Source organism: Geospiza fortis, unplaced genomic scaffold (genome assembly GCF_000277835.1).
Source record: "Geospiza fortis unplaced genomic scaffold, GeoFor_1.0 scaffold409, whole genome shotgun sequence".
In the NCBI taxonomy this organism is placed as follows: domain Eukaryota; kingdom Metazoa; phylum Chordata; class Aves; order Passeriformes; family Thraupidae; genus Geospiza; species Geospiza fortis.
This window is the reverse complement of record NW_005054553.1, coordinates 278,302-293,722: the sequence shown is the minus strand read 5'-3', so window position 1 is coordinate 293,722 and position 15,421 is coordinate 278,302. Positions and strand designations below refer to the sequence as shown.

Below are 15,421 nucleotides of genomic sequence, written 5' to 3'. Positions count from 1 at the left end.
TCAGCAGGATTAAAGATGCAGAGCTGGTTGGTGTTGAGTAATTATTGGAAAACCCGTGTTTGGAATAATATTCATACTTCAATCTTTATTTCTTCTTTAAGAGTTGTTTGGTCAAAGGTTGGACTTGATGATCTTGGAGGTATTTTCCAACATTATTGTTTCTGTGAGTCTTTGAACTTTCACCACGATCATAAAAAATGTTTATCTCCATTTCCCTCTCTCCTTTATATTCCCTCTTTTTAACGGCAGGCTTTTCATTCAATTAGAAAAATTATAAACCTTAGAATAATTGCATGAGATCATAAATTACACATGAATTTGTAGGGGGAGACAAAAAAAGAAGCCTCAGAACCTGAACCTTGGCACATTTTCACCAATATCGGTGGGTTTGGATAATTTTCATTTGTCAGTTTTAAAATAAAAGTTAGGTCTCTTCTTGAAATACAGGTTAATAATCATTCAGTAATAAAGTATTGACTGCTGAGATATTGTTTCCCTCACTGATTTGTCATTAAATAAACAAATACACGCTGGGGTGAATCAGCAGCCAAAGAACTTGAGTTTGACCAGTGCTCCTGAGCAGCTGGACAGAGTTCCAGTGTGGCAGGAAAACTTGGGAAGAACTTGAAGTGTGGTAGAAAAGGGGAAAAGCTTCCCTATGAGCTCTGTTGGTGTGTGTGCAGTCATTTCCTCTCTAAACCCTGGGATATCCTCTCTTGGAGAATCACAAAGGTCAAAAAGGAGCTTTTTTTACCTAACCTCAAAGCTGCTCCTCTGTGGAGCTCTGTAAAACACAGATTTACCTGCTAGGATGTGCCCCTTGCCTTTGCAAAGTACAAAAATGGAAATTATGGAGCCCTTTGGTGTTTATCCCATGTCTGGATGTTTTTCTGCAGAGCAGGAGAAAATCCAGAATTCTACAGAAGGAAACGATTGTTTGTGAATTCTGAGGATGCAGAAACAATGAGCACTCTATAGAATATATAAGCAGCCAGGAATAATTTTATTTGGAGCGCAGTCTGAAGAGTGGCAAGGGATATTATGTTAAACACAATGCAAATCAAAAGATCTATTGTATGGCCACCTATTCAGCGAGCACTGCTTCCATTCTGCCCCTAAAACAAACAGGGCATTCATGGAGCTAAACAGAATCATAACTTATTGACATGGAGGCACAGAATTAAAGCTGGGGAAGGATTCTGGGCTTTCCTGATTTCTGGGCACAGTTCTCTTCATTTTAGTGGGTTTTCAGTCCATTCAGTTTCCTGTTTCCTTGTGGAATTCCAGGTGGTTTTTTAGCTGTGCTTTCAAGCAGGTGCTTCTCCAGGGCAGAAATGGAAAAGCAGAGGTCTCACAGAGCTTCGTTTGGACTTTGGAAGTTCAGAGTGCTTGTGTTTCCTGTAGGTTTTAACTGAGAATTTTGGCAATCTCGGGCTTCATTTATTAAAAAAATAAAAGTGGTTTCACTTTCACAACATTTTCTCAGTTCTAAGATTCTCCGGAGTGTACTCAAAGTCATATTTATAAGTTAACAAAACTCAGATTTATATACTGTGTTGCCAGTGGATTAAATGAGTTTAGAAACTTCTTTCTCTTGTAGTGGGAGAATTACAATGAGCAGCAGCATTCAGTCCTTCTGGTACCAGATTTTTATTTTTGAAGTGGCTTTTTTTTCTTTTTTTTTTGGTAGATTTTTCCCACAGCGTTTCCCTGTGACAGGTCTGAGCTCCAGTTTTTCACCAGGAAAGGGAACTGGAGTTCTCTGGTTGCACAAAAGGCACAAACCACAAGTCCTGCCCAAAGTCCTTCTCCTGCTGCAGCTCATGCAGGGAAGGAACTGGCCAAGACAGGCTCCGCAGTGGCACAGCAGTTCATGAACCTGCTCCTGGCCTACTTTTTCTCCAGGCTGGGAAAAGATGGAGTTTGGTGTCACCTCCTGAGCCCTGTGACCTCCCTGCAGCTCTGGCCAGTAGGGAAGAGCAGGAGCAGGAGGAACCCTGCGGGTTGTTTCTAAGTTTAGGGTTCCATTCTGCTCTCAGGGCAAGCAGTGTTTGGCATTTCTGTACGGGGAAGTTGGCTGAATGGTTATTGTAGGAGAACTTGTGAAGCAGCCATTCTTAATAATCCCCCCACAATAATAAAGTTCCTCCTCTGGAGGATATTTATAACGGGATTGTTCTCCGGGAGCTGCCACAGGTAATTTCCCTTTGTTCCCTGGGTTCTCTCAGCTTTTCCCACTCCGGACCGAGCAGAGTGAGGTCCCTGCACCCCCACGTTGTCACTCCAAAGCCCCGCGTGGGGACAATGCGCAGGGCAGGGCGGCGGGAGGTCACACAGAGTTCAGCTCGGGGTTTGCTCATTGCCTGAGAGATGATTGTTCCAAACCCTGCCGTCCCCAGGCAGAACTCTGCCAGGTCTGACTCGTCTGCAGCGTGGCTTTGTTTGAGCAGAGAGTTCTCAGATCCAAGGGCTTGTTGCTGGTTGCTCCCTGGCTGTTTCAGGATGTGCTGATGCACCTCACCGGTGGTTGGGTGTAGAGCAGGGATCTGCCCCCTTTCTCCAGACACTCTTCAGTAGCTGAGCTGTCACAGTGCTCGTGGGCGCTGAGAGCTTCTCCAAGCAGAGATGTTGAAAAATAAAGTTGACCAGAACTCTGCAAAACAATGAACTTTGCAAAATAATCTTCTGTGAAGGGAGAGGGTTGTACAATTCCCCAGCTAACACTGGATTTTCTTAGAGTGGACATTGGGTGGTTTTCACATTGTGAAAAGCGCCAATCACTTTTTTTTTTTTAATTTAAAAATTTAATAGTAATAAAATGGTTATGGAAATAGTAATACAATTACAATTAGAGTAATAATAATTTGGACAATTTGGATTAGGACAATATGAGACAATAGAAACAAAGAGTTATGGATGTCCAGGTACCTTTTTCTGGGCAGCACAAGCCCAAAAAAGGACCCACGATAACAGAGGATTAACCCTTAAAAGCAACAGCCTGTTGCATATTCATACACTTCATACGTGATGCACAAATTCCATTCAAACACAGGATTCTGTCTGGGCAGTGCCAGCTTCTTCTTCTGAATCCTGACAGCGCCTTCGAGGTGGGAAGAAGTTCATTTCTCCTGATAAGAGAGCAATTAATTATTTTTGTCTGAAAGATTCAGTTGTCCTGTGGCTGCTATCTTGCTGCGAGTCCTTTCTTTAAAAAAGTATCCTACACAGCATCGTTTCTATTTTAACATTTTGTTAGAACCTAAAACCATATTTAACACACTACTTAAGATAATTAATCCAGCATTACTTTCTAACACAACACTTACAATATTCATTTTAATATTTGCAAAAAGCCAATCACAAAATACGCATTTTTCACACACATCACTAACGTAAACACAGAAAAAAAGCAACAAGAAGTGCTTGCCTTCACCTGGGGTGGTTTAGCAGCGGTTGGAAACAAAAAGATTTAAAGTCTGACCCTGTCCTGCTCAGTCAGAACCGTGCTTGTTCTGTGGTGTGGTCCCACCGGCTGCTGAGCTCCGAGTGTGGGAAGCAGAACATCCTTTGTGGCCAACGAGACACTTCACACTTTTATTCTCTGGTGGTGTTCTCTGGCAGGTTCTCACTCAGCTGCCAGCACATCCCTGAGAGGGAGCAGAGGGAATGGCTGCACGTGGCTGAGAAAGGGAGGGTGGGATGGGAGGCAGAGGCAGGGGAAGAAGCTCACAACATTTTGGGTCTAAGCAATGATCTTAGGAGGGAAAATGTTGAAGACAAGGAAGAAAAGTTGTAGCAAGGCGAAGAGAATGGCAGGTGAATTGTGCAGAGGAAGTTTCACACTTTATTCATCATCTTAATTCCATCCCCTGCCATGGGCAGGGACACTCCCACTATCCCAGGCTGCTCCAAGCCCTGTCCAGCGTGGCCTTGGACAGTTCCAAACTTGAGGAATTCCTGCATTTAAACTTCTAAATGCTGATGAGACTTACACTGCTTTTACCTGCTTCATCCTGCACAACCATCAGCAGGCAGGGAAGTGTTTTAAGGCTGTTGCAGAGGTTCTGTTATCAGCAAGATAACTCTTTATCATGTCATAGAACCGAGATCTGCTGCTGCTGCTGCGCTTGGGAGATGCTTTGTCAGTCCTGAAGGCAGATTTGCATCACTCACAGGGTCCAAACTGTCACTTTTTGGGGGCTGATTTTTAACTGTGAGGTGAGAAGTAGGAAGAGATGTTAAGGAAATGTCACTTTTTTAATGCTCTAATGGTTTTTGTCTGACTTTGCCTCCTTTTTTATATTTCACTATGAATACTCCTCAATAGAACACTGAGGTTTGACAGAGGGACAAAGAGAGTCACAAAGATACTTTGAGAAGCAAAGTAGATCTTTAATGAGCTGGGTGACAGGAATGCAAAGAAACCTTGGAATCACTGTTGGGATTTTCAGGTGCAGTCCCACCCAGCAGAGGAGCTACTCTAACAACTCCTGATCCAGAGAGAAAACTCACTTTGTGCTGACTTTTGTGTCACAGAAATATGGAAACCTTCAGGCTGGAAGAGACCTTTGGAGGTTGCCCAGTGCTGTGGTCAGTTGGGCTTTGGCTGCAGTCCACTGATTTCAATCCAATTTACAATCCACTGATTGCAATCCAATTTACAATCCACTGATTTTTTCTGGGTTGTTGATCCACTCTTGGGATCACTCAGTCACCTGCAGCTCTTCCCCATCACTCAGTGGATGCTTGTGCCTCGCTGTAGCTGAAAGGGAAGGCCAGGGATGTGTTTTACCACCAAAAATACTTTTTTTTGGGAGGAGGTTTAGTGTCTAAATGAGTTATGTGGACTGATATCAAAATGGGAATAACAGGATCTCAAATGGATGAGAGAGGAAATCGAATCTGCATGGAGTTCTTAAAAATCTGTGCAAAAATTTAAAAATTTACACAAACTTCCAATATTACACCAGTTGTAGTTCATTCATAGACTCCTCAATAATCACAATCTCAAATATTTGTTATGTCTGGAGTTAATAATTTCTTTGTTGCTTGGAAAAATCATAAAATCACAGAATGGTTTGGGTTGAAAGGGACCTTAAAATCATCCAGTGCCACCCCCTGCCATGGGCAGGGATAATTTCCACTGTCCCAGCCTGGCCTTGGACACTTCCAAGGATGGGGAGGCCCCAAAAATCCATTTGAAAAAAATATCCATTGAAAACACAGCTATTTTCAATGACAAAAGTATTTTCCATCCTCCCCAAATAAACAAATAAATACATTCTTGAACTTCTTCCACTGTGTTGAGATGATGCTTTAAGAAATAAACCTTCTCCTGTATGAGGGGATCCATTTTTGCAGTGTGTCTATTTTCAGAGAGTTCTGTGAGCCTCTTTTGAGTGCAAATACAAATCAAGGTGGGTATTTTTATGCCTCCCCTGAACTAACATTAGGTAAGGCCTATTTGTAAGACAATTCTGCCCACTCCAAATCCATAATCTTTTCCCTTAATGTGCTTCATGCTTAGACATCTTGGCATATGTTTGGGAGTTTTTTAACTTCATTTTCTTCCCAAGGTGCTTTACAAGGTGTGATCACTTGAACTCGTAGTGGTTAAAAAGGAAAATTGATGATTTACTGCACCTTGTGGAAGTTCTGCATGTGCTGTGGGAACAAGTGCTGGTGGATTTTAGTCCTGCCCTGGTGCTCAGCAGATCTCTGATTTTTTTTTGGATGTCTGGAGCTCTCCAGATGAGGCAAAATCATCTCAGACCCATCTAGTTCTGGATGTGCTGTGGGAACCCATCTAGTTCTGGATGTGCTGGTGGATTTTAGTCCTGCCCTGGTGCTCAGCAGATCCCTGATGTTTTTGGATGTCTGGAGCTCTCCAGATGAGGCAAAATTATCTCAGAGCCATCTAGTTCTGGATGTGCTGTGGGAACAAGTTTTGGTGGATTTTAGCCCTGCCCTGGTGGTCTGCAGATCCCTGAATTTTTTGGATGTTTGGAGCTCTCCAGCTGAGCCAAAAACCAATCTCAGAGCCACCAGAGGCTGTGTGAGCCTCAATTAATGGCTGTCACAAATGTCCCTATTTCTGGAGCGACTCCTCGACCTAAAACTAAAGGAGGTCAGGATTTCTATTCTAGCCAGTCCTTCTTTCCCCTCCTTCCCCTGCTGTGTCACCAGTGTTTCTAGGAGTGTTCCCTGGGGCTGAGCTGTGCTGGGATGGGATTGAGGGCTCAGGAGCAGGGCTGGGATGTGGCAAGGGCAGGGATCCCATCAGGGCCCCGGTGGGTGTTGGTGGGAGCCCCAGGGGATGGAATTCCTTGGCTGCTGCTCCTTGTGCTGCATTTCAGCTCCCAAAGCTCTGCCCCAGGGGCTGCTGAGGTGGGTGAGGTCAGTCCCATTCCAGGGGTGGCTCAAATCCTTTTCCATTTGGGATGGGAACAGGGGGATGAGTTGGCCAATTCCCATCCATCCCCTTGGCATCCTTCACATCATCATCACACTGCCAGGCTCTGATCTTGTCCTTTTCTCTGAGATTTGCTGTGGAACCATTTGTGCTTCTGGTTAAGAAGGTCCTTGTTGGACACAGTTTGGATTTGTGGTGTCACATTTGGTGTGGGGCTGTCCTCCAAGCCAACAGGGACCTCTTGGTTACTCACAAACAGCAAATCTCAAAAAAAAATTCTACACTAAAAAATCAAAATTACAGATTTGGGTGCAGGTGGACTTGGGAGGAAAAAGTCTGCAAGCAGGGAAAGTTTCCAGCTGAACCAAAACATCACATTCAACATTTGTATTACATGACAACCGTTGTTTTGTGGGCTAATTACACTTTTAACACTCTTCTACTTTGCATTTTTACTTTATTTTAAATGTGTGTAGTGCATTGTTCAGTTTATCCTCAGACTTGTTGTGATTTTTGGAGTGTCAGAAGATCCTGTGGAGTAAATGAGAACCCCACGGTGTCAGAATTTTGAGGTTTATATATTTGAGCTTTCTGCTTTTTGAGGAACACATGGAAGGGCAGAATTTTTGAAAATAAAATTTGTGTTTATGAAGTTATGTAATTGGCCAGGTTATCTCTCTGTTGGGAACCTGTGGCCTGAGGTAAGAAAATACAAGATTGAAACCTTTGAAAGGAACTGGCTCTGCACTTCAGAATTAGTGGTATTTTTGACTCTCTGATTTAAATATTGTTTTGACTTTTACTTCAGTCACCATGATGTTGCTAAGTGAGATTATGATTTTTTTTCAGGTTAAGCAGAACCTCGGAAATTAAAAGAGCAAAAAGTAGAGCTACTGGATGATGTCTTACATATGTTCAGCCATTCTCACAGGAGTGTTCAGTGAATCTTGAAAAGGAAATGTTCACTGAATCCACCAAGTTGTAGAGATGGAAGATTAACTCTGATTCTCAGTTTTAATGGACATTTTGTAGAAGAGTTCAAAGTAATTTTTTGTGCAATGCTAACTTAAAAAGGTTATTATTTTAATACAATCAATGTAAAATGGTGTTTGATTCCATCCATGCAGTTCTTCTGTTGCCCTGATAGGTGTTGAGTCAATGTGCAGTATCAATTTTAATATTTTAGTTTTCTTTTGACAGAGTTATTTTTAAGAAAGCCAGATCTTGGCTGTACTCATCTACTGTTTTCTAGTGCTTGTGTTTTCTTGCAAGGTTTGCACTGTAAAGGAAGTGGGGATTTCCCTTTGCTGGTCAGGTGCTTGGCTGTTTAACACCTTCCTTCTAAATTTAATCTTTAGTGATAATTCTGCTTTCAGATTGCAGCTGCTCTTTGTTTGCTGTGCTTTGTAGGGAGGCAGAAACACAGAGGACAGGGAATTGGGGATTCAGGGAACCAGGGATTCAGGGAATCAGGGATTCAGGCAATCACCAGGGTTGGAAGAGCCCTTTGGGATCATCCCAGTCCCACCATCATCAGCCCTGAACCTTATCCCCAAACAGAGATGAGCTGCTGAGGCTGGACATTGGATTTTCCTGTGCTACAGTCAGTTCAGAAAGCTGCTGGGAGCAACCCTGAAGGGCAGAACTTGTGTGTTTTCCTGGCTTTTTGGAATCCATACACAGAATTTGTGTGTTTGGAATAACCCCTGTCAAATTCTGACTGAGCTGTGACACCCAGGGGGAGATGTGAGAAAAGGGATGCTCAGGATTAGAGTCCCAGCATGGGTTGGGTTGGAAGGAACCTTTAAAGGTGGAGTTCTGATGGTCAGGGACACCTTCCACCAGACCAGGTTGTTCCAGCCTGGCCTTGGGCACCTCCAGGGACCCAGGGGCAGCCCCAGCTGTGCCAGGGCCTGCCCACCCTGCCAGGGAACAATTCAGTTTGAAGCCATTCCCTGGGTGCTGTCCCTGCATCCCCTGGAAATTGTCTCTCTCCAGCTTTCCTGGGGCTCCTGCAGGCCCTGCAAGGCCACCCTGAGCTCAGCCAAAGCTTCTCCTGTGCAGGTGAACAATGCCAGCTGTGCCAGCCTTTCCTGCCAGCAGAGCTGCTCCATCCCTCTGCTCATCCTGGAGCCTCCTCTGGGCTCTCTGCAGCAGCTCCAGCTCCTCCCTGCGCTGGGCCCAGGGCTGGGGCAGCCCTGCCCTCTCTCATTTTAAGGCCATTCCCTGAATCCTTGTGAGAAGTCCCTGTCCAGCCCTGCAGGACAATTCTGGGATCCCTCCCTGTGGAATCCCCCACGTGTGACATCCCCGGGTGCCGATGAGCTCCGGGATCCAGGACTCTGAACACAGGGCAAGATTCTCACCCCACACCCTGCTTAACCCTGTCCTTGTCTTTGCAGGAGGAGAGACTTCAGCATGCAAACCTTCATCTGTTCGGCTTGCACCATCGTTTTCATTCCATGCTGCTGGCCTTCAGATGGCTGGACAGATGTCCCATTCGCATCAGCAGTACAGTGACCGGCGGCAGCAGAGCATCAGTGACCAGCAGGTCTCGGCCTTATCCTACGCTGAGCAGCTCGAGCAGCCACTCCCCCTGACAAACCAGGTATGGGCCAGGGCTCCTTCTGCACCTGGCAGCTCTTGAATGGGGAGTTGTGCACTCATTTGGGTTGGAAGGGACCTTTAGGGATCGAGCTGGCCATGGCAGGGACACCTCCCACTGTCCCAGGCTGCTCCAGCCCCAGTGTCCAGCCTGGCCTTGGGCACTGCCAGGGGTCCAGGGGCAGCCCCAGCTGCTCTGGGAATTCCATCCCAGCCCTGCCCACCCTGCCAGGGAACAATTCCTGCCCAATATCCCATCCAGCCCTGCCCTCCTTCAGTTTAGGGTCATTCCCCCCATGTCCTGTCCCTCTGAGCCCTTGTGAAACATCCCTCTCTGTCCCTGCATTATCCAACCATCAATTACAGGATCAGGGCATTTCTCCTTGATAAGAGTTTTTTAAACTAATTAACTCCCAACTCTGTAAGGATGGAATTAACATACAACAGTATATTTAAAACTATTTCTATTTTATATATTTTATATTTTTATATATCTATATATGTGTGTGTGCATGTATATATGTGTATATATATGTGTGTGTATATATATGTATATGTATATAATATATATATGTATTATAATACATAATATATACATTTGCATGTATATAATAAATATACATATATATGTATATATATTATATACATAATACATGTATATGTATATACACATATATGTATTATAATACATAATATATATTACATATTATGTATCATAATATATATTACATATATATAATATATATGTATATATTATGTACATATATATGTATATATGTATGTAATACACATATATATGTGTATATCTATATATGTGTATATATATGTATACTATAACTTCAAAAAAAAAGTTTTTAAACTTGTTTCTAAACTCTTGGAACACATTTATTAGGATTATTCTACTTGTAATGTTTTTTTTTTACATAAGGGGAGAGAAAGATTGGCCAAGTGGAGAACTGTGCAAAGCTCTTTTTCAAATAATAACTGTTTTTAAATTTTTGGGTGTTTGTTAGCAGCTGATTGCTTTATTACTTATCCTAATGGGCAGTTTTGATGCAGAGTCACTGGTTGGTGTATTTGGAATACAGAAGTTTGCACAAAATAGATTTTATTTGAGTAGGTAGGACTGCTGGAGGAGCTCCTCAACTCCAGAGTGCCAGGAGCCACAAGAGCTTCTGTGGCTCTGGATAAATGGGAATTCTGTTGGTTTTTAAAAATTCCATAGCCCAGTTGTGGAAACATAAGGGCAGATGGGTTCCAACAAAGCCTGTAAGTCAGAAATTGAAGATTTGGTGCAGACTGATGAGGAATGTTTCACTGAAGAGGGTGGAGGTGAAGTGTGTTTGCTGCTCAAGATGTTTTAGGCAGAAAAGTCTCCAGAACCATGAGGAGATGCTCTGGGGCTGTGGGAAGATGCTTTGGCAGGAGGAGGAAAGGATTAGAGGGGATGAGAATGGCCAGGATTTGGAGAGCTCCAGTGGCTGGAGCAAAGTGAATGGAGATGCCAAGGATGGGTTTCCTTTCCTGAGGGCCAACCAGGAAGAAGAGGAAATCTCCTATATAATAATATATAGCTTGAGGATCTACAGAGGCATTTTATGTGAGCTTTTTTGGGTTAAAAGTCTCCCAAAACTTCTGCAATGAGGCTGATCAGTCAAGAAAAGCTGCATCTGAATCCTTTCAAGGCACTTCAGAAACAAACTCAAAGATTTTTAGGTTGTATGGACATCATCCATGTGAGGAAATAATCACCTTGGCCATGGCAATCAAGCTGTCTTTGCACCACCAACACAGTTTTATAGAATTAATGTTCTTGGCTTCGATGGTGGCCAGCTTTCTGAAGCCTCCTGACTGCTTCCCTTCCCTGCCTCTTTCCTCCCTCGGGTTCTTGTGCTTCTCCCATCACCCAGTCCCACCAAGAGTTCTCCTCACCAGGCTCCTGCTTGGAGTGGAGGTTCTGTCTGAGCCTCTGTGGGGACTCTCCAAGACTTTTTGTCTTTGCAGTGCATTTCTGATTTTATCTGCACAGCCAGATCCAGCTGAGATCTTCCTGCTGGTGGCCCAGATCATCTGCTCTGGACATGGTCTCTCTGCAGAATGAATTCCTTGGGCACTTTCTTTTGGATTGCCCTTTTACAGCTCTGGCTCATCTTGATTAAAAAATAATATCTTTTTTCTTATAAAAACCTTGACCTCTGTGGTTAAAGGCTTTGTGCTTTTCTCTCCAGATGTGATCTGCAAACATCTGGGGGTGTGTGTCCCATTGATCCCTGCATGTTACAGATTCTGTCTTTATGGCATTCCTACAGGAATCCTTTTTATTCCAGGCATTGCCATGAATATGCTGCCACCTCTGTCTGGCCTTGATAAAAGTTTTTTATCCAGATAAAGTTCTGTCCTGTAAATGTCAATTCTGGAAAGGAACCTTGTTGGAAGCATCTTCAGGTGGTTGTTTCATTCCTCTGCTGGGATGCCACTGCTTTTTGTGTCATCTCCTTGTAGAGCTTCTAACACAGAGCAGCCTTCTATAATGGCAAACTCTCTTTGGTCACAGAAGGTGACTTCTGTCTTTGCCAGTTCATACCACAGAATCCCAGGATGATTTAGCTTGGGAAAAATCTCCCAGATGAGTCCCAGCTGTGCCCCGTGGGCACCTTGTCCCCAGCCCAGAGCACTCAGTGCCATCTCCAGGGCACACCTGCAGGGATGGGCACTGCAAAGCTCCCTGGGCAGCAAACCCTGAGCTCCCTTTCCATGGGCAAATTCCTGCTGCTGTCCCAGCTGAGCCTGTTCCCTCTCCTCCTGTCCCTTTTCCCTGGTCAGATCCACAAGGTCCCCCCTGAGCCTCACTTTCTCCAAAGCTTATCATCCAGAAAATCCTGACTTTAATATGCAGCAAAAGGAATTGCCTGTTGGAGAATCCTTGATAGTTTGATTTTAATACATCCATAAAAACAGGAGGAGGAAAAAGGTGACTTCAGGCAGATTGAGGGAGTTTGATCCTTTAAGGTTGGATCCTCTCCCTGCAGTGGCTCCCATGCAGTCAGACAGACAAGGATTGGGTCTGGGAGCTTCAGTTTCCTGGAATGTCCCAACATCAGCAGCCTGGAGCACTGGGACAGCCTGGGTGCCACAGCTTTCCACAGCCTCAAAGTCACTGTTTGGGTGCCCTAAAACCAACCTGCTTGGGTACCCTAAAATAACCTGCTAGGGTACAGATGTAAAAATAATAATCTGTTTGGGTGCCCTAAAACCAACTTCTTAGTGTGCCCTAAAAGCAAACTGTTTGGGTGCCCTAAAAGTAACTTATTTGGGTGCCCTAAAGGCAAACTGTTTGAGTGCCCTAAAAATAATTTCTTTGGGTGCCCTAAAACACCCCATTTGGGTGCCCTAAAAGTAAACTGTTAGGGTGTCCTAAAATAACTTCATTGGGTGCCCTAAAAATAACTTCTTTAGTGCCCTAAAAGTAAACAGTTTGGGTGCCCTAAAACCCCATTTGGGTGCCTTAAAATTAAACTGTTAGGGTGTCCTAAAATAACCTCTTTAGTTGCCCTAAAAATAACTTCTTTGGATGCCCTAAAAGTAAACCCTTTGAGTGCCCAAAATCTTCTTTCAGTACCCTGAAAGTAACTCATTTAGGTACCCTAAAAGTAACTTCTCTGGGTGCCCTAAAATACCCCATTTGGGTGCTCTAAAAGTAAACTCTTTGGGTGTCCTAAAATAACCTCTTAGGGTGTCCTAAAAGTAAACTGTTTGGGTGCCCTTAAACTTCTTTGAATACCCTAAAAATAACTCATTTAGGTGCCCTAAAAATAACTTCTTTGGGTGCCCTAAAAGTAAACTCTTTGAGTGCCCAAAATCTTCTTTCAGTACCCTAAAAGTAACTCATTTAGGTAGCCTAAAAGTCACTTCTTTGTGTGCCCTAAAAGTAAACTGTTAGGGTGCCCAAAATCTTCTTTCAGTACCCTAAAAGTAACTTAGGGGCCCTAAAAGTAACTTCTTTGGGTGCCCTAAAATACCCCATTTGGGTGCCCTAAAAGTAAACTGTTTGGGTGTCCTAAAAGATAACTCTTTGGGTGCCCTTAAACTTCTTTGGGTAACCTAAAAATAACTCATTTAGGTGCCCTAAAAGTCACTTCTTTGGGTACCCTAAAATAACCTCTTTGGATGCCCTAAAAGTAAACTGTTGGGGTACCCAGAAACCTCTTTGGGTGCCCTAAAAGTAACTTCTTTGGGTGCTCTAAAATACCCTATTTGGGTGCTCTAAAAGTAAACAGTTTGGGTGCCCTAAAACTTTGTTGAGTACCCTAAAAGTAACTCATTTGGGTACCCTAAAAGTCACTTCTTGGGTACCCTAAAACACCCCATTTAGGTGCCCTAAAAGTAACCTCTTTGGGTGCCCTAAGATAACCTCTTGGGGTGCCCTAAAAATAACATCTTTGGGTGTCCTAAAAATAACTATTTTGGGTGCGCTAAAAGTAAACTGTTAGGGTGCCCTAAAACTTCATTTGGTACCCCAAAAGTAACTTCTTTGGGTGCCCTAAAACAGCCCATTTGGATGCCCTATAAGTAACTTCTTTGAAAGAGTGAGCCCTTCCAGAGGGCTCTGGAAAGTGGGATTTGGGCTCTGGAAAGTGGGATTTGGGCTTGGGAATAGAGATTTGGGCTCTGGAAATTGGGTTTTGGGCTCTGGAAATCAGGATTTGGGCTTGGGAAATCGGGATTTGGGCTTGGAAAATGGGGATTTGGGCTTGGGAAATCAGGATTTGCGGTCGGGAGATGGGGATTTGGGCTCAGAAAATGGGGATTTAAGCTCGGGAAATCGGGGTTTGGGATTGGGAAATCAGGGTTTTGGGCTCAGGAGATTGGGATTTGGGCTTGAAATGGGGATTTGGGCTCTGGAAATGGGGATTTGGGCTCAGGAAATGGGGATTTGGGCTCGGGAAATGGGGATTTGGGCTCAGGAAATGGGGATTTGGGCTCGGGAAATGGGGATTTGGGCTCAGGAAATGGGGATTTGGGTTCTGGAAATGGGGATTTGGGTTCTGGAAATGGGGATTTGGGCTCTGGAAATGGGGATTTTCCCAGCCTGGCGCTGCAGGATTCCAGCGCAGCCTTTCCCGAGCTGCCGCCCCCCTCTGCTGGCCGCAGCGCCGCGGTGCTGCCCGGGAAGCCTCTCCCAAAATCCATCCCTGAGCTGCTCTGAGGATGCTCTCCCAGGTTATTTCTGTGTCTTTGCTGCAGACTCACTCCTTTTGTATTTTTATGGAGTGTCTGGTTCAGCTTCCTGGAATGATTTTAATTCATAGGCAGAGAATGAATATGAATTCATTGGTTTTATTCCTGCTTGGATTTGGGGTTCCAGTGGCTTACAGGCCATATTTTGTTTTTTGGGGAAGCATTCACAGGAATCATTAAAAGTTAGGGAACAATAATGACAATTTATATTCAGATTCTATACAATCTATGTATTTAGATTACATGAGATTATCAGGTTATTTTTGTGGCTTTGCTGCAGACTGACTCCTTTTTTTAGGAGTGTCTGGTTCAGGTTCCTGGCATGATTTTAATTCCTGAGCAGAGAAAGGGAAGCCAGGTCTTGCATGTGAATTTATTGGTTTTATTCCTACTCTGTCCCACTTGGATTTTGGGTTCTAGTGGCTTGCAGGCCATATTCTGGTTTTTGGGGAATCACTCACAGTTGCAGATTAAAGGTTAGGGAACAATAATGACAATTTATATTCAGATTATATAAATCATCTGTATTTATATTAAATGTAAATAATATGAAGAATTGCATTTAAGTTGCTCTTAAAAGATTATTTACATCATTGTCTCTTGCACTTCTTGCTTCCTGGCTGTGGTCCCCACACCCATCACTGACAAGGATCAAAGAATTCTAGGAGGATACTCCAAGACCAGCCAGATTGTTTGGTTTTTCTCTCATTTATGAGGTTTTAAATTGCACTTAAAACCTTCCAGCTCTGTCTTTTTACATTTTTTCCCTTCAGGAGTAAATTTTAAGGCTTTTATTTCCCAAATGGTGCTGGCAGGAGGGGTCCTGCTCTTGGCTGTGGCTGCTGAGTGCTTCAGTTTCAGGGAAGTGTGGGAGCACATGGTCCAGGGAGAAAAGTTGGGATCTCTGGGATCTTTCTGCTGCAGTGGCAATAAATTCAGATTTCTCTGTCCAGTTCTAACTGGTTCCATCTTGTGAGTTCAACACAGCCTGATGGGAACAAAAGATACGAGCTTAAAAGTTGTCACAACTTCAAAGTTTCTTTTTTTTTTTGCTGCTCTGTTTTGATGCTCAGATTGCCTGAAACTCTTTTCATTTAAGTACAAAATTATTAGAAAATTGATTTACCTGATAAAGGAGCTGAGGTGAGATTTTGGTAACAAATACCA

General features: G+C 43.7%; 1 protein-coding gene across 1 annotated transcript in view; it reads left to right on the top strand.

The window, feature by feature from the left end:
• The window catches only part of DYRK1A (dual specificity tyrosine phosphorylation regulated kinase 1A), a 52,525-nt gene that overhangs the window by 20,337 nt on the left and 16,767 nt on the right, over positions 1-15,421 (top strand). Inside the window, exon 2 of the mRNA XM_005429519.3 lies at positions 8,815-9,020. Within this exon, the coding sequence (XP_005429576.2) occupies positions 8,815-9,020 (206 nt within the window). The remainder of the gene's footprint in view (positions 1-8,814; positions 9,021-15,421) is intronic.